Source organism: Sarcophilus harrisii, chromosome 2 (genome assembly GCF_902635505.1).
Source record: "Sarcophilus harrisii chromosome 2, mSarHar1.11, whole genome shotgun sequence".
NCBI classification, from domain to species: Eukaryota; Metazoa; Chordata; class Mammalia; order Dasyuromorphia; family Dasyuridae; genus Sarcophilus; species Sarcophilus harrisii.
Genome location: NC_045427.1, coordinates 173,102,328 through 173,122,662, shown reverse-complemented (window position 1 = coordinate 173,122,662; position 20,335 = coordinate 173,102,328). Strand labels below are relative to the sequence as shown.

General features: G+C 31.2%; 1 protein-coding gene across 2 annotated transcripts in view; it reads right to left on the bottom strand.

The window, feature by feature from the left end:
- Nucleotides 1-20,335, bottom strand: part of CSMD1 (CUB and Sushi multiple domains 1) — a 2,563,917-nt gene that overhangs the window by 1,823,472 nt on the left and 720,110 nt on the right. For both annotated transcript variants that reach the window (XM_031949178.1, XM_031949179.1), the window contains exon 3: nucleotides 18,343-18,455. In XM_031949178.1, coding sequence (XP_031805038.1) covers nucleotides 18,343-18,455 — 113 coding nt within the window. The remainder of the gene's footprint in view (nucleotides 1-18,342; nucleotides 18,456-20,335) is intronic.

Genomic DNA, 20,335 nt, shown 5'->3' with positions numbered 1-20,335 from the left:
CGATGGGGAAAAAAGCTTCCTAAGACAGCAGGGATGCCACTCAAAAGATAGAGCACCAGCCCTGAAATCAGAAGGACCTGACTTCAAATATGGTCTCAGACACTTCACACTTGCTAGCTATGTGACCCTGGTCAAGTCACTTAACCCCAATTGTTCATATATGTAATCTTCCAATGTGATGGCCTTAAGTCTCCTCATTATCCTTGTTATTCTTTTCTGCTCTCTCAGTAAGCTAAACTATGGTGGTCAGAACTGAATATGAAATACTCCAAATGAGATCTGATAAAAGTAGAGTACACTGGCATCAGTACCACCTAGTTCTGAAAAATTAATGAAGCCTAAGATCATATTTGCATTTTAGGCTGTCAAATGACATTTTTAATTTCTATTAAAACTGAAGCACTTTAAAAACAACAACAACAACACATTTTCCCCTATTGTTTTAGTTATGTGAAAGACTTTACATTTATAATGATATATTTTCACCACTTTATATTCAACTCTAAGTTCCAGCTTATTTAGATTCTTCTGCGTCTTAATGCTGTCGTCCAATTTGTAAAATATTCTTCCCAGTTTTCAAATTTGAAGAATATGCCATCTCTGCCTTTTTCAAAATCATTGACTCTGGGAAAGCCAATGAGAGGGACTTGGGAAATAAATCCAGAAGAGACATTTTAAAAAAATATTAGCCTACCTGAAGGCTATGACCAAAAAAAAAGAGACTAGATAGCATTCTGCAAGAGGTCATTAAGGAAAACTACCCCAATATTCTAGAAACAGAAGGGGAATTACTCATTGAAATAATCCATTGAATCACTTCTGAAAAACGATTCCACAAGGAAAACCCCAAGGAATATTGTTGAGAAATTCCAAAACTGTAATCTCAAGGGAAAAATAATGCAATCTGCTAGACAAAAACAAGGAGCAACAATCAGCATTACCTAAAATCTGGCAACTTCTGCAGTAAAGGATCAAAGGGCCTGGAATACCATATTCCAGAGGGCAAAGTACTGGAGGTTATAAGAAAGAATTAGCTACCCAGAAAGATTCAGCATCATCTTTCAGGAGAAGAGATAGAGCTTTAATAAAGTAAGAGACTTTCAGTCATTTCTATTGGAAAAAAAAAAAAACAGAAGTAAAAAGGAAAATTAATCTACATACACAGGACTCAAGAGAACCATAGAAAGGCAAACAGAGGAAATATATATTCAGTTCTTAAATTCTTTGTATCCTTAGAAGGGAAAACAATAATGCTTAAGAATTGTATCTGACACTGGGGCAGATAAAGGAGGGCATCACATGGACTGAGAGTGTGGTTGTGAATGGACTTTGATGTGATGACGTCAAAAAAAAAAAAAGGACATTAAGAGGTGAGAAAAGGTCTGTACTGGAAAAAGAGGAAAGAGAAGGTATAATGGGACAATTAGTTCATACCAAGAGGCTCAAAAGACCTATTACAATCTAGGGAAAGAAGGAAGGGCGAAGAGCATTGTCTGAAGCTTGATCTCATCAGTTTGGGCTCTAAGAGGGAATAACTTAATTATTCAGTTGGGTATAGAAATTTATTTAGTTAATAAAGAAATAGGAGGAGAAAGAGGAGAAGAAAAGAGAGGTACACAATAGAAGTTAAGGCAAAAACACTAGGAAAAAACATAAGAGAAGGGGGATAGAATTGATAGAAGATAAGGTAGTGGGTGGAGTGGGCTAAAAAAACAGTAGTAAGAGGAGGAGGGAGGGACAATAGAGCTAAGGGAGTGGGTAAGGTGGGTAAAAAAAAAACACACACACAACACTTACCACTGGGTGGAAAGAAAGAACAAAAGTTTATATACAGGAAAAAATAAGATGGAGGGAAATACAGAGCTGCTAATCATACCTATGAATGTAAATGCTATGAACCCTCTCATAAAATGGAAAGAAATAGCAGAGTGGATTGAAAAACATAATCCTATAATGTTATTTGCAAGAAACACATCTGATGCATAGAGAAACATATAGAGTAAAAATAAAAGACTAGAACAGAATTTATTATGCTTCAGGTGAAGTAAAAAAAACAAACAAACAAACAAACAAAAAAAAAAACAGGGGTAGCAATTCTGGTCTCAGATAAACCAAAAGTAAAAATAGAACTTATTAAAAGAGATAAGGAGGGAAAATAAGATAAGAGATCACATTTTCACAGTCCTATAATTTAGTGGAAGGAATAAAGCATAAAAAGTCATGTTTTTTATTTTTGTTGAATTAACTAAATTGAATATAGGCTTAAAGTCCTTTTAACAAAGTGTTTTCCATAATATAATGAAATAGAACAGTCAAATGGTTCAGTGGATAAGGTACAAGTATTGGAATCAGTAATACCTGGGCTCAAATTTGGCCTCAGGTACATACTAGCTATGTGATCCTGGGTCACTTAACCTCCTTTTGCCTTAATTCACTTGAGAAGGTAATACCAATCAACTTCACTGTTTGCTAAGACAGCCATTTCATCAGTATTGTCCATGGATTCATGAAGAGTCAGATGTGATTGACTGAATAACATATAAGCATACATACATACATACATATATATGTATATATACAAATATATATGTTGAGATGCTTTGATATAGTCAAAATATATATATATATATATATATAAGTTGAGATGCTTTGATATAAGCAAAAACAAAGATAATCTTTTGTTCTCAATTATTAACATCAAAAATATTACAAAGCAAAGAAATATCCATTTGATCCAAATGGAACAAATCAAGTGGATTACAAATGTCTATTGCTTAGCTTATATTGTATAAAAGGATAGTTTGTACATTGAGTTATTCTAATGAGACATCTACTGTAGAGAATTTTTGCAGATTCAAGAATTATAGATGAATAGAAAATCTTTATGGACTACATTTGGAAACCTTGGGTAGTTGTTTATAAAAAGATATTTTAATAATTCCTTTTCCTTTTCCTTTTCCTTTTCCTTTCCTTTCCTTTCCTTTCCTTTCCTTTCCTTTCCTTTCCTTTCCTTTCCTTTCCTTTCCTTTCCTTTCCTTTCCTTTCCTCTTTCCTTTCCTCTTTCCTTTCCTCTTTCCTTTCCTCTTTCCTTTCCTCTTTCCTTTCCTCTTTCCTTTTCCCTTTCCTTTCCTTCCTCCCTTCCTTTCTTTCTTCCTCCCTCCCTCCCTTCTTTCCTTCCTACCATCCTTCCTTCCTTCCTTCTTTCCTCCCTTCCTTCCTTCCTCTCTTCCTTCCTTTCTTCTCTCCTTTCTGCATCCTGTCTTTCTTCCTTCCTTCTATCATTCATCCCCTGCTTTATCCCTATCACAACACTCCCTTCCATTCCATTACAACAGACATTTTTAAAGCTATAGACTGAAGTTAATATATAATTTTTAAAAAAACTGAACATGATAAAGAGACAAAATTTTATGTTCATTTTTTTCTGATCTATTAATGTATAAATGTCTATTTTATTTAATGCCTCAATGAGTGTGTGTATACATATTCAAATTGTGCAGTGCTTTTGATGATGTCATAAGTCTTCCACCTCAAACTTTTTGTCTCTCTGTCCCTGCCTTTCTAGCTTTGTGTCTCTGACTATCTTCTTAGTCTCTACCTCTATGACTGTCTTTCTGTCTCTGTGTCCACATTCTTTCTCTCTCTTTGTCTCTCTCTCCCTGTTTCTCTGTCTCTTGGTCTCTCTTCCCTCTGACTGATTATGTATGTATTTGTGTTTGTCTTTCAATCTCTATTTCTCTCTCTGTCTCTGTCTCAGTCTTCCTGCCCCCTCTATCCATCTTCTGTTGCTTGTGTTTAATAACAAAATAACATGCAAACAATTTATTAAAAACATTTCAAATCATAGGTAGCTCAGCATAATATGGAGGGTTTCATGAATATAGATAGGCAGTAGATATGGTGAATGGTGACATAAACAAGAAATTTTAGGAAAAAAATGACTAGGAAATGAGCTGGAACTATGAAAATATGACGTTCAAACAATGGGAAAACCCTGAATTAGAGGAAGTTCTCTTCTAGTTAACTGATTGTTTTCTATTGAGAATCTTTACAGGATTACTGACAATATAATTATAAATAGTTATAAGGTGTCGATGGATAGACAACTGAATCAATGTAGTAGGTACCTACACTGAAGAGGCCAGAATGGGTTCTGTTGAAGTTTATTTTTAAAATTTATTTATTTTTAATGTATATTGCTTTATGAATCATGTTCAGAAAGAAAAATCAGAATAAAACAGAAAAACCATGGGATCCAAAAGAAACAGAAAAAAAGCAGTGAACATACCATGTGTTGCTTTATATTTAATCTCCATAGTTCTTTTTGTTGATGCAGATGGCATTTTTTGTCTAAAATCTATTGGGTTTGCTTTTGATCACTAAACAACTGAGAAGAACCAAGAATTAAGTCTTTCATAGTTGACCATAGCACATTCTTTCTGTTATTGTGTACAATATATGCCTGTTTTTTTTGTTTTTTGGTTTTTTTTGTTCCACATCAGTTCATGTAAATTTTGCCAGATCTTTTAAAAATCAGCATGGTCACCATTTTTTTTTTATAGAACAATAATATTCCATTATTTTCATATACCACAACTTATTCATCTATTCCTCAAGTGGTGGACATCTATTAATTTTCCAATTGTTTGCTATCACAAAAAGAGCTGATAACAAACGCTTACGCACATGTGGATCCATTTCCCTTCTTTATGGTTTCCTTGGGATACAGACCCAGTAATGGCACAGTTTTATGAGCTTTGGGGCATAGTTCCAAATTGCTCTCTAGAATGGATGGGTCATTTCATACTTCCACGAACAATGCATTAGGGTCCCAGTTATCCCACATCTCCTTCAACATGTATCCTTCTCTTTTTCTCAGAGTTGTTTTAATTTGCATTTGTCTAATCAATAGTGATTTTGAGCATTTTTTCATATGACTACAGATAACTAAAATTTTCATCTGCAGATTGTTTGTTCATATCCTTTGACCATTTATAAATTGGGCAATGATTTTAATACTTATAAATTTGACACAGTTCATATATTTTAGAAATGAGATCTTTATCAGAAATAGTTTGTATAGATTTTCCCCTAGATTTGTACTTCCTTTTTAATCTTGTTTCTGTTGGTTTTGTTTGTGCAAAAGCTTTTTAATTAAATGAAATCAAAGATCTTATAGACAAATAATCCCTTGTTCTTCTAATTTGTTTCTGGTATCATTCTTTATGCCTAAATCATGTGCCCATTTTAACTCTATTTTGGTATGTCATGTGAGATATAGGCTTATACCAAGTTTCTGACATATTATTTTGCTGAAGTTTCAAAGCAAATAAACTTTCAGTTTATTTCTCAGTCTTTTCTAAGAATAAAATTTAAGAAGATACTGAGCATCATTTAAAAAACAACACTGGTTTAGTAAACTCGAACATTTTGAAGATTTGCTTCCTGTTATCACTGAACTCAGACATAAGGTCTCAGATATAGTTCATTTCCTTCATCCAAGCATTTCCTTTAAAAGATTTAGTTCAATAAATAGCTCCTAAAGCAACTTTTGCTATGCATGTCAGCATTATGACATGTGGGAAGAATTTAGGCAAGTGTGAAAGTCTTAAGAAATGAAAATTCTGATTTGGGAATGCTGAAAACTTTCCTACTTTGCCAAGAAGGACTGATAGATAACGTGGCCAAGGCTGAAATGTGTTCAGCATCATATTCCTGGATAAATGTTGCCATTTGGTCCCCTCCTACATCTGAACAGAATGACAGAGGAAGACTGCAGCATCCTACACACACCAGCTGTCCACTCACCCACCCTCTCCTCATTTCCAAATGCAGTTTTTTCTTGATCATAATATTTTTAAAATGCTATTTTAAGAAAAAAAATATGGCTCAATGAAAAAAAAGGGGAAGTCATTTATATGACCTCTCAGTCTTAATCAACTATATAGAAATCCATGTACATTGTTCATACAACATCGGTCACTCTAGAATAGATAATTTTTATTCCCAAAAATTATTCCTTCATTTAAAAAAAAACAAAATATTCCTAAAAATATGTATGAAGATATGTAAATTCAATGTGTCTACTCCAATTATTTGATTTCTAGCTTTATATTTCCTTTATATTTCATTTTGTTAACTTATGTATACTAATTTGATTTGCCTACATATGTTTAGATGTTATCATTCAGAAGATATCACATTGACACATTTTCTCTTAAACTTGATCAACAAAATAGCTTCAGACCATGTGATTTGTTACAAAAAGGAAGTTTCTCCTTTTTGTGATCATCCTTCAATTCTCTTGTAATTATATCCTTCTAACCCAACTGTTAAAATTAATTATACAAAAATTAAAAGGAAACTGAGAACAAAATTACTGATCTATCTATGATTTTATTTGCAAAATTGGTATTTGTATATCAAATCAAGGCACTTGATTGTTCAAAAGTCACAAATTAGGAAGGATTTACAGAGCTATTTTTAAAAAATAGAAATGAGGAATAAAATACATACAGAGCGTTGTTTTGAATATAATTTAGTGGGACAAGGCAGATCCCCTGAGTAGCTTTTCCCAGACTTTTAAAAATCCTCTATCTTAAGTCCTTTCCTTCAAGTTGTGCCTTTTATTACCAGAAAGTATACTGGGAAAGAGGAACTTCTGATCAGTAATTAGCAGTTAACACACTCTCCTCCTTCCCCTTCTCCTTAGAAGAGTCCATTATTCAACTTAGACTTTAGTTCAAAGGGGAAAAAAGGTTCATATCCCCTAAAAAGGGAAAGATGAAGTTAACCTCTAACTTTTCTCCAGCTGCCAGAAAATAAAACTTAACTTTAGTCAAACTATATTTCTGTTAGAATGGGGGACTTAGCTTTTGAAAAACCTTATAATTTTAATATTATTTTATACTTTTAAGTTATCTGCTACTAAATTACAGTCTCCTCAAACTATTTTCCAAATTTATAGGAAACCTAGACTTCAGAGACTATGGTTAATATGGCTTAATTATTAAGAGTAGCATTTCCTAAAGGAAAAAGTTAATTTCTATAATCAAACTAAAAAAAATCAAAATAATCAATATTAAATGAGTTTCTTGTCTCAACTTTCTAATGTATATGGATACATGCTAGTCATGAAAGACATATATACATATATATGTATATGATATGAACTAGAAAAATTTACTGGTGGATATGATATATCTAAAAGTAGATGAGTCAATCTTTATTGTCATGGGGGAAATTTTATCTTTGCTGATGATGCTATTCATTCCACTTTGTAATAGTTCCTATTTCTGTCCCCTTCTATATATTCCCACTGCAATGGCCTTAATATAGATGCTGATTTTTACTCTCTTAGCCAATCATAATGTTTTCTCCCCACTCCAACTCATGTTCATATTACCAATATTTTTCCACTCAAAAATATTCATAGATTTCCTAATTCCTACCAAATAAAATATAATAACCTCTAATATCTGATATTTTCAGTTATACACCAGTATAACTTTCCATTTTCTTGTAGTTTTAGTCCCCTCTACATACTCTATGTGTCAGTTAAGCTGCATTACTGCCTATAAACCAAAACCAAAACCATTCTCTCATCCTTCATATTTTGTTTTTTCCCTTATCATTTGATAGGTAACTCAAATGGAAACCTATGCACAGAATTTTTTTTTCTTCATGTAAGCACTTCTTCATTACCCCGAGCATTCATAATATTTTGTTACATTTCTTTTCATAGAACTACAAGGTTGCTGAGGTTTGTTTCAATTAAAAATTCTGTAATCATAATTCTTATATATGCTTCACATATTAATTTGCATTATAATATTCTTAGAATCTTAATTATTTCTCTTAGACTATAAGTTCCATTATGGCAAGTGTTGGTCTTATGTTGTCATGCCTATCAGTAATCTAAAAACAAAATTATTTAGAATGTGATTATTTATAACATAACTAAAGTTCTGTTCAAACATTTTGTTGCCTAAAGATCTTATTTGAAGAGGCTTTCTTAGTATACCAATCTACTATTCTAATCTCATCTACTCTGTAGCATTTATATACTTCCAGCAATGGTTCTTTAAGAAATCATCTAAAATTCAGGCTTGTCTCACTTCAACCTGGGGACCTTTTCCACAGAAACAAGAGTTGCTAAAAATGTTCTTTCTCACCTATATCATTCATATGTTTATATTTTTCTTGTTGTCTAAGCAATTCTCCTATTCCCAAAGCTACTATGTGTCTTGACTAAGTAAAATGAAAACTGATGACATTTTTTGTTGTACCAACAAAGACCAAGATGACTTTTTCATAATTTTCTCCTATCTGCCTTCATTTTCCACTATGCAGTCACTTTGCTTATAAGAAACACAATATTTAATAAAATAAATAAATAAAATATTGCTTAAATCAGCAAAAACAAAACAAAACAAAACAAAACACAATTTTTTTCCCCCCAGAACAAAACTGAGGGGGAATATTAACCCATTTTAAAGATAAAGGAACAGAAGTTTATGTAGTAAATGTTTTATCACAAATCTTAATAATCATTCAATTTGAAATTTGACCTAAATTCTCCTCATTCAAAATGAAGTTATCTTTCCTCTTCACCATACTTATTTGAAGAATTTCTAAAAAAAAAAAAATTAGGAAAATAAAAGATTACTATCCATATAAATAAAGAATATAAAATTCAAGAAAAAAATTAAAGACACACATGTGGAGAAAATTTGAAGTCAGGTGAAGAATCTCAGTATCTCAATATCTAAGAAGTTTTATTATATTGGCTGTGAAAAATAGAAAAGAAAATTATGTATTTTGGTAGAGGTATGAATTGCCCTAACAATTCTGTAGAACTGTGCCTAAAGGACTTTCACATAGCTGTGTATTTCCATTGACATAGCAACATTGTTTAACAGATCTATACTCCAAGAAGATCAAAGGAAAAGGGAAAGACCCTTATGTTTTAGGGTCTTTTTGTGGTGGTAAAGAATTGAAAAACAAGGAGAAGTCCATCAATTGGGAAATGGGTAGGCAAGTTATACTGTATGACTGTGATAGAATGACTTTGTGCAATAACACATGATGAGAGGATTGAGGGGAAGACAACTTGGGAAGACTTATATGAACTGATGAAATATGAAATGAGAAGTACCAGGATAACAAAATGTACAGCAAAAGTAATATTGTAAAGATAAGTAACTGTGAAAGATTTACTAACTCTGATTAATATAATGATTTACCACAACTTCAAAAGACTCATAATATAAAATGCTATCTACATCCAAATACAAAATTGATGGATTCAGGATGCAGATTAAAGTATGTGTGTATGTGCATTTTTATTAATGTGTGTATGTATACATATATACATATATTTTTAATGTTTTTTCTTTTAGCTCTTTTCATAACATTGCTAATAGAGAAATATATTTATATGAATTAATATGTATAATAGCACATTTCTTGCAACCTTATTGGGTGGAAAAGTGATTGTAAGGAAGTAGAGAACTTGGAATAGAAAATAAAAATATTTTTAAAGAAGAACTTCTATTAGATTTACCTTTAGTAATCATTAATTTTTTTTTTAATGGGAGTAAAGTCAACATAACAGGAGTAGAAAAGCAGTCATCAGAGTTCTGCAACATTTTCCTTCAAAAAACAACCAAACACAAATCTTTAACACTTCAAATTGTATTCTGGAGTGGCAGACCCAATGTCCAAAATAACTTAGGAGGTCAGTAGTCACATGGGACTGAGGCTAAATATAAGTCCATGTAGGTATAGCTAGAGGTGACAGAACCAAAAGCAGATTCTTGAATTTTTTAAGTAGTAAGCACCCTATCAACTGTTCCTTGGCCCCTAATTCAAGGATTTTTCTCAAACTAAATTGCCAAACCTTTAAATTCTACTGCAGAGAGTGCAATTCAGTTGGGCCGGCCCCGTTATTAAAATGCCAAAGGTATTTTTGCCAAAAAATAAAAATAAAAAAGACTATTTTTTGGACAACTCACACAAGACAAGTCCTCACAAAATAGTCAGGACAAGTGATACAAGATCATTCCCTTACAAACTCTAGAACTGATTTGTGACATAGCAGACACTCCCACAGGACTGTACTGCATAGTGTGCCCTCATCAGTGAAGGTGCAATGCTCTACGTGCAAAGCAGAGTTAAATTAACTCATAATAAACATGAAATGCATAAAGTTAGATAAGCCATCCCAAATGTTCATAGGGACTATTTGCGACCAACCTGTGGCAGAGCATTCTGAGCTTATAATTGGTCTGATCATCTATAGTCAGACATATTGTAAATCAACTCTTTCATAGTGAAGTCAGTTTAAACCACTTTGATAATAAAGGACAATAACTAACCAAGCAACAATTGTGGGTGTGTGTACACAAAAAAAAGGAAGAAATTTTAAAAGGGAACTTTTTTATAGGTGTAAATAGCCAGTAAAACTCTTTAATGGAAGATTTCAATTTTCCCCTGTCAGAGTTTGATAAATCTAACCATAACATAAGAAAAGAGTGAAAGAGATTTGTAGAACATTACAAAAGTTAGATATGCTAAATCTCTGGAGAAAACAGAATGGAAATCAGTATAACTTTTTTCTTAGCTCACATGTCAATTTCACAAAAATTGGCCATATATCAGGGTATAAAACCCTCAAAAATGCAGAAAAGCATCAAATGCACCCATTTTAGGCCACAGTGCAATAAAATAATATTTGATAAGTGTTGTGGAAAGCAGAAATTTAAATTTAAAAGTAAATTAATATTTTAGTCTTAAAGAATTAATTGATCAAAGAATAAATTATAAAGACCATCAATTATTTCATCAAAGAGAATGACAAAGAGACGATTTTTCAAATTTTGTGGTATTCAATTAAAGCAGGTCATGAGGAAAAATACATATCTCAAAGCACTATCATTTCAAGAGAAAAGTAGCTGAGCAATAAATTTCACATGCAACAACAAAAAACCTAGAAAAAATTTCCAATTAAACACCAAAGTAGAAATTCTAAAAATCGGAAAAGAGATAAATAAAATTAAAAGTTTTTTTAAAATTACATGTAAAATAAAAGTAAAGAACTTGTTTTATGAAAAAAATAGTTAAAACCAATGATTAATTTGATTAAAATTGAAGAAAACCAAATTACTTGTATCAAAAATAAAAAAAGGTAAAGCACAATCTATGAAGATGAAATTAAAGTAATTATTAGAAATTATTTTACTTAATATATGCCAGGCAAACTGATAATCTTAATGAAATGGGTGAATATTTATACAAATCTGAAACTGCACAGATTTACAGAAGAAAGAATAGTTAAATATCCATATTTTAGAAAAAATGAAAGTCAATTAATAAGTTATCTTGGGATGGGGGATGGAGAAATATCAATCCAGCTATATTCACCAGTATTTTCTACCATAATTTAAGGAAAAATAATTTTAATAGTGTATAATTTATTTTTAAAAGGTAAAATATAAGTCCTACCAAATTTCTTTTATGATATCAACAGATTGAATCAAGGAGGGCAAAAATAGAGACAAAATTATAAACCAATTTCCTGAATCAGTATTGATGCAAAAGATTTAAATATAATATTATCAGAGAGTTTATAGCAATATATCACAAAAATCAAACAATATGACACAGGTGGGATTTATACCAGGAATGCAAAGCTAACTAGCTTTGTATAAAACAAATCAAAACAGAATTGTTAGCATCATGATTGACTATATCAATAACAACCATGACAATAAAATCATTAAGATAAGAGTGGATGTTAAAAAAAAAATGACAAATACAATACCCATTTTTATTACAATCACAAACTACAAATTGTATTTGTATAACAACAAAAAACATCTGTAACAGGGATATAGGTGAAGCTTTTCCAATATGATTGGGGCAAAGTAAAAAGGTCAGTTATCAGCATAAATATTATTCAATATTTGTGTGTAAATGTATGTATATATGTTTCAGGTTGGTTTCAGAAAATAAAAGAAAACTGGAAAAACTAACTTGAACTTATACAAAGTAAAGTTAGCTGAAACAAAGGAAAAATTTACATTGTAAAACCAATATTGTAAAGATGATCAACTGGAAACAACCACTCTGATCAAGACAATGATCCAACACAATTACAAGGGACCCATGATGAAAAGTGCTATCCACTTCCAGACAGAGCACCGATGAACTGTGAGAACAGATTGAAACAAAAATTTTAAAACTTTATTTTTATTCCTTTTTTTTCCTTTTGTTTGCCTTTGCATCATGTTTTATATAGAAATGTGTTTGGTATGACCTCACATATATAATTAAAATCAAATTGCTTGGCTTTTCAAGGAGAAGAGAGGAGCAAGAGGAAAGGAGAGAATTTGAGACTCAAAGTTTTAAAAATGTTTGTTAAAATTTTTGCATATAATTTTGAAAAATTTAATAAATTTTTAATTAAAGAAAATTAATGTAAAGAAAAAGTCTTCTATGATTCTTTCCTATAATATTTCACTTTTAGAACATTTCCTACAGACATACAAGGACCTTACTCTGAAATTTAGCCTTCTAATTATTCCTCTGGTTAATTAAATGAAATCTGATTCTGAAAGTTTTTTAAAAATTGTGGCATATGTGTGTATGCATATATATGCACACATATGCATACATATATATACATACTTATATGTATATAGATACACACACATGCATATATATATATTTGTGATATTGGTACAAATCCTATTTGCCTACCACTAACAATTTCAATCCCCCAACCAAAAAAATGTTCCTAAAACTAGAAAATAAGATTTGTAGTTTAATAAATAGAACAGTTCCAGTTTAAAGTCCCTAGAGAGATTTACTTTACATCTTTTTCCCCAAAAATTTTCCAAACTCATAGATGTTTCTAAACCTATCCAACAAGTATATGCCAATACCGTTTTCTCTCCATGGTAATCATATCTATAATCTTTTCTTTATCCTCAACCAAACTAAGAGAATACAAGTACCTTATTTTATCTCCTAGATATTTTCTACAGAACAATTTGAGGAAGTTTCCTAAAAGACATTTTCCAGAAGTACAAGAGTAAGTAAGTAGGGGAAAATGGATACTGGATATCTAGAGCTAAAAATAAAAACATTTTAACTTCACAATCTTTCTTCAAAATAACTTTTCATTCTTATTTAATGTTCTTCTGTTTTATTCATTAAAGGTTCTGGCCAAAGTTGCTTCTTCAACTGTTCTTTAAATTTGAAATTCGATCTCTGTTCTCTGAATTTGTATAAACCTTTCACCATGACTTCATCTCAGCATTTCAGAACTTTTGTTTCTTTGCATTTAAGGTTCAGTGAATATATGAAAATTTGTATATGAAACCCTTCCCTTATATAATCAGCTAAAAGTATTCTCTTCATTATAATTTTTTTTCTAAAACAAAAAGTTGGAATATCTCCTGCTCTTCCTCCGAATCCATACGCAATATTCCTTATAATGCATTATTTTAATTTATGTATCTTTCCTAGGGGGACTAGAAGCTTTTTGATGGACTATCATTTTTTCCTCATTATTTGTTCCTTCCCAAGCATAGGATCTTACACCCAATAATGCCAGGAATGGATTGCCAGGGATACCTGCATCGGCCATGATTTAATGCCACCTGAGGGTGAAGAGAGAAAGAATTATGTGGGCCAGGTGGGAGATAACGAACAAGCACTATTTATTAATCTGAAGGAAAGGGTTTATATATTTTTATTAAAGCAATAACAAGTGTTTTTTTCATGAGAACATTATCTAGGGAGTCACCCTAACCAATTCCTCACTTCCTTGTAATTTCTAGGGTTGTACTGTTGTCAAGAAACAGAGTAGGGAAATGGTGAGACAACATTTTGAGTTTAAAGCAGCCACAGGATAGGAGACAAGCTACAGGGAAAACCTGGGCTGGCCTTAATTCTCTAACTTCTCAGAAGTGGCCCTCAACACAATAATTGCTTAATATTTGCTGAATTTAATTGTTATTTAGACATTTATATCAGACACTAACTCAAGGGGAAAAAAGAAATTAATTTTTAATATATTTTTATTAAACACTTACTATATGCTTAATATATTACTTAATATAATTATCACTTCTACATCATAGAGGTTAGTGGTAGGGCACCCCATTCCCTACTTCTAATCTAGAAAATCTGTGTGAAACTTTTTGGTTGGTGCTCCCTTTCTACTAGAGAAAAACATCTGAAATATTATGGTATTAAAGGACAAAATGTTGATATTATGCAATTTTATATGCATAATTTATACATTTCTGAGTTTCTAGAAAAATTATTTCTTGGCTTTGTATGTTTTCTGTAACATCCATAAAATTCCATATATTTTCTAATGCTATCCTGCAATATATTGACATTGGAATGAGGAAAGATGTTATTTGAAAAAGTTAATTGTACACTTTTCTAGTCAATTAAAGAAATGGAAAGTTTAGATTACATGTTTTTTTTTTTTTTCCTCATAAAATGTGGAATCAGTTTTATTAACTGTTCAGACTTCTCCTGGAGAATTAGTAGAGAAAGCAAATTGATCTTTGTTGAGCTTATGCATAAGTCTAGTCATCAACAAAGGTCTCCTCTCAGTTTTTATTTAAAGCTGTTTTAAATCTCTTGGGAAGAATAGAGAGAAAATTATTAAGGACTTAAAGGACTATTAAAAATATCTTTAGCTTTTCTGCAGTCTAATGAGAGAGGGCTTTGTGATGACCACTCTAGCACCCAGGATACCTCAGAATTAGCTGGAGTCAGGATAAGCAAAAGTCCTTAGTCTTTATTCTTGGTCTTTAGGGGTAGAAGTGAAGGGGATGGAAGTAGAATCTCCTTCTTCCTCTTCTACGCAAAGTGACTCTAGATAGTTTTACTCCACCCCCTAGTCCCTCCTACAATCCTCTGTATACACCTATCATAGAGCCAGCACAAGATAGTGGGAAGGGCCATTTTTCAAGCATATGCCCATAGAGTATTGTCCAATCCATAGTTATCCTCAAGGGCTCGGCTGTCTCAGTGCATTGATTCAAGAGTTTCAGCCCTCTACAAGGCTTCTTCATATTAAAAAAAAAAGAGAAACATTAGAATGTTTTCTATCAAATAATTGTTAGAGAGAATTAATTCTCACTGAAAATATTTATGAAATTTATCATATATTTTAAAGTAAATCAACCAATATTCACTTAATATCTACATAGATATTATTGCTAAATGTTTCTTAAAAAATAAATTGCTGGGAGAATATTCAAGGTCATGTTTGAGCCATGGCAACAACAATAAAAAAAATTAAGTCCTACTAATATTCATTTATAAACTTTTATCTTTTATCATTTGTCCTTAGCACCATGTACTTTCTAGCATATAAGTGCTATTAGCAATTAAGTTAATTACAATTTCAATAATTTTCAAATGATTCCTAAAATACTAGTTCATTCAAAGAAAGAATACAAATATGGATATTCTAAATACATATGATTCTAAATAAAGAATATGAATAAAGAGATGTAAAAGAAACCATATAATACATAAAGGAAATGACTTTATTTGAATAAAGAGATATAGAAAAAAAAAAAACAGAAGGCTATCCTTATAAACTAGAAGACATGGTTCTATGTTTTATCTGAGAAATACATTTTTCCAGTGTTGTTTTCAAAATTAAGTTTTATTTTGCTTTGTTCTTCCAAATTAGCTACATAGCAAGTCAAATACCTATGAGGTCTCTTTGGTAGGAAAAGTAAATCTTAGTCAAATAAAAGAGAGGTTCATAAAACAGATAGAGAGGAATAACCAAACACTTATGCCTAAGGAAGTACATAACATGTTCACTCATCTATGTAATAGCAATTTGTATTTACTTTCAATACTCTTTACTTGAATATAAGTACATGTATGTGGATGCAGCACAGATTATATTGATAAATATGATATACTGTAGAACATATACACAGTACTATACAATAAAGATCTGTAGCTTATAAGGATTCATATGATGATTAGACAATTGCCTGAGATTAAGAGGTTAAATAATAATAGTTAAGATTTCACATTTACAATTTACCTAATAAATATTTTCTTCATCTTTAGAACTAATCATCAGGTATTGTTTTTATTATTCCCATTTTTCACCTGAAGATACTGAGGTTGAGAAAAGCTAAGTAACAAAACAGTCATATAACCATTAAGTGTCTAATTCAGAATTTGAATTTCAATTCCATAACTCTATTTCACTTCTATTAAAATATGGCTACACATTTACTAAAACAATTTATAACACATTACAACGTTTCTCCCCCAACATGTATTGACAAAACTAATATACACATATTTTATTTCAGATCTATAGAAGAGTCAGGACTTTTGCAAAGTCATAAGATGCTTGTGCTCAATATATGTTATTCTTCAACCTTCCTTGCACCATAAGCACAACAATATTCATACGGTATCCCCAGTGTTTTATCTATGCTACCCAATTTCTAAAATAAGGAATAAAAAAAGCCTAATATATGCATTGTGCCTTAGTCAGTTGAGTGTTTTAAGTGGACTAATGGGGAATGGCACAGGTTTCCACCAATTCATTAGCTCTTCTTTTCCTTTGAACAATATGGAAAAGGACATTTTACGGCCAACCATTACATGTTGGATGCCTTGGAGAGAGTTTAGTGATATTAATTGATAAAGGTATTACACAAATTTAGTGCTTGGAGAAAGTAGTGGATGAATATAACCAAATCTGAAACTCAACAGTAACCATTAATCTCAAAGTAAGCATGATATTATTCTCTGGTTGTCAGCAAGGTATTTAAAGAAGATTAACCCTTTCAGGTCATTATCTTCAGATGCAAGCATAGGGATATCTGGAACTGTAATTAGATTTTTTTTCTTGCAATTGTATTCAGGGAAAGTAGTAAAAATGTGAAGAAAATCTGGTGGGAGGAAGGTGAAAATCAGGGCAACAACAGGGTACAGCTTCTAGGTGAGAAGATGCAGTCCATCTGGTAATTTCTATTTTATCTATTTCTTCTTGTAAACTAGGTCCTATATTAAATTATTTCTTCTACTGAATGATTTCAAATGTTATCAATGCCCTCCAAGGATGATTACATGACATTAAGCTATACCTAAAAGAGAGTAGTTTGGGCTAACTCAAGAAAATATTTTCTAAATCAGTCTCACTGCGATTTCCATTGAACATAGCTTATAGCCTGTATAACAGGAGCATTCCACATTTTAAAAATTGTCATTTGAATAGTCATTAGAAAATTTGTATTAAGAAAGTTGAATGTATGAGTTTTAGTTTAAAGTTATCTTACTATGTCAGAATGATTTGAACAAAAATACAATTTGACACAAAACTGAGAGGAAAAATTAGTGTATTCATCTATCATCTCTCTACATATTTACATATACATATATTTTGACATTAATAAACTATGCATATATATGCCATCAATGAAAATAGAAAAATAATTTCAAAATTTATGAAATACAATTCTAATGGTCAGGAAAACATGTTTTTTGTACACCTGATGTCTTAAGTGCCTATTTAATTATAAAATGAATATTTCCTTACATAATACAAACATCAGTCACATTAATGATTTGGTTTAGCAGATGCTAAACTTTAATCAGAGAGTGTTCATTTGTTTGATTAGTCACCAAGGGGCAGAATCATTTCTATATATCTCCCTAATCGTCTAAGAACAAAATCACTAAAAACAGAAAGTCCAAGAAAAAAAAAAAAAAAGCACAGCCCAAGTCATCAGCAATACCATTTTTTCAATTCAAACTTCAACTTTAACAGAACACAAGTCCAAATGACATTCTCCTTTAGCTAAGCATTCCAAACTCAAGCAGTCGTCCTCAACATTATCAAGAAAATGCTTTTAAATTATTTTTTAAAAGATCTCATTTCACACACCAGGTGTGCTCTTATTTAGTATTCAAAAGTTCTGAAAATACCACATTGCACTTCTAAAAATACAAGCCGCTAAATCCAGATTTTTTTTTTCTTGAAAGAAATAAAAATCTGGATAGTATAAAAATAGGTTTTATGGTAAGTAATCCAAACATTTGAGGGGAAAGCAAAACAGCCACATGTTGTCGTCTTGGTAAGTTATATAAAATAACTGATGATTATTTCTAGTTTTATAACATTAATATAAAGTGATATTCATCAGGCAAGCACTGGGGGCTTCAGAACCAAAACCATATTTATCAATCAAATCAAAATCCAACAATGCCTTAACAATATTTTTTCACTAAAAACAAAAAAGAAAAGCAAAGAAAAATTAAATAACTTACCTTCATAAAGGGCTTTAAAACCTTGAGCACTCACAGCAAAGTCTGTAGTGAACCAGAGAGTAAGTATAGAGCCTGTGCTCACGATGGATGATGGCAGCTGAAATCCAGATAATCTAATGAGGAAAAAAAATATATAAGAATGACAATTAGGAAATCATATTTATTAATGAAGTAACTTGTAATCTAGAATTCTCACCTGGTCTGTTGGTATATATATATATATATATATATATATATATATATATATATATATATATATATATATATGTTATATCACTGTGTAAATAATTATTGAACCATGGATATGGATGTTATCTAATCTAATTTCATCATATTATGGGTGTGAAAATTGAGAGGAAGAGAAGGGCGCTGAAGTTCACTCGGTTAATGGTGATGATTTGCTTTGTAATTGACAAAAGGTTATTTTCTGAACCATATATATATATATATATATATATATATATATATATATATATATTTGGAAGGAAATACTCTTAAATACATTATAATCTTGAATGTTTTTTTAAAAACAACAGATTCATGTAAACTTTCCTGAATGAATACTTAAAGTAATAATTATAAATACTATTTCCTTCTCTTCCTTCTCCCTACTTGTACTTCCTTATTTTCCCCCTTCTCCTCCTTCAAGATTTTTTCTTCAGTACTTTTCATTGTCAATCAATGACCTCTCATTTTTCTTGTAATTCTGTTTGACCATAACTTATGCCCTCTTTTAATTTATGCATTCTTTACTGTTACAATTAGAGAAACCAGATAACTAAAACTGTTTCAATAGTATGCTAAAATAAAAGCCAACAAAGTTCAGAGTAAACCTCAGAAGCTTGATTTTAGTGTCTATTTCTGACATGAGTTGTCTTCAAAGTTTGGGGTGATGTTATGGAGGGCATAGGCTATCTTAAATTTCTCTTCCAGAAAAAAAAAAAAAGTATTTTGTCTTCTCGAAGTAAATCCCTTCCCAAGATAAGAGCTTTATCTCTATTCCACAGTAAGCTTTAATAATCACAGGCAAGATTTGATCAATTTTACCTCTGGATTCTGAATCAGAACAGAATACCTAGAGAATATGCTGAGGATAGAGATGATGCTGAAAGAAACTTACTTTAAGACTAATACCCCAGTAGAACAATTCTGGCTTGTTAATATAGTTAATGTACTATATATTTATTATAGTTGCTCCAAGTAGAAGAATCAATGAATTAAAACCATCCAACAAGGCTTATTATGTTCTAATGTAATCTAACAATGGATTAATAAAGACAATGACAATGATAAATGTCTAACAAAAATGAAAATGCCAGAAATAAATGCCAAATAAATGCCAAAAATAAAATTACATGTTTCTTCTTTCTCCTTACCCCCTGCCTCCCTCCCTTCCTTCTCTCTGAACCTTGCTTCCTTGACCTCCCTCCCTCCCTTCCTTCCTCCCTCTTTTCCTTTTTCCTCATAAAGTTTATAAAGTTTAATAACAATGTGAAATTGGGAGATGTTTTGCAATATAGTCAACATCCTCCCCTCCACAAAAATATTCATCATTTAGTTGTAATAATGTAGCAAAACTAGTATGATAAAATTTAGTAAAAACTAAATTTAAATCCCTATGTGTTTAAAATGTTTAAAAAAATCTAATTAATTAGTATAATTTATGATAGAAAAAAATGGTCTGGGGATGTTGAGGGACAAGACTCAATTATAGTATTGGACTAGATGACCTCTGATTTGTCTTCCATTCTACTCACCTTTTGATTTCACAAACAATAGAACATATCAGCTAAAAATTTCAAGTTAGTGTAGATTTCATTAGGTAAATCAAAGAGTCTAGGACTTAGCAAGTAAGAGCTTCATTGATCTCTGGACTCTTTTGACTCTATCTGGAATATTTTCATCAGATTTTGGTGCTACTTTATAGGAAGCTCACCAATATATTATGAAGTGTATCCCAATTAGAAAGTGAAAGATCCTTTTAATAATATCA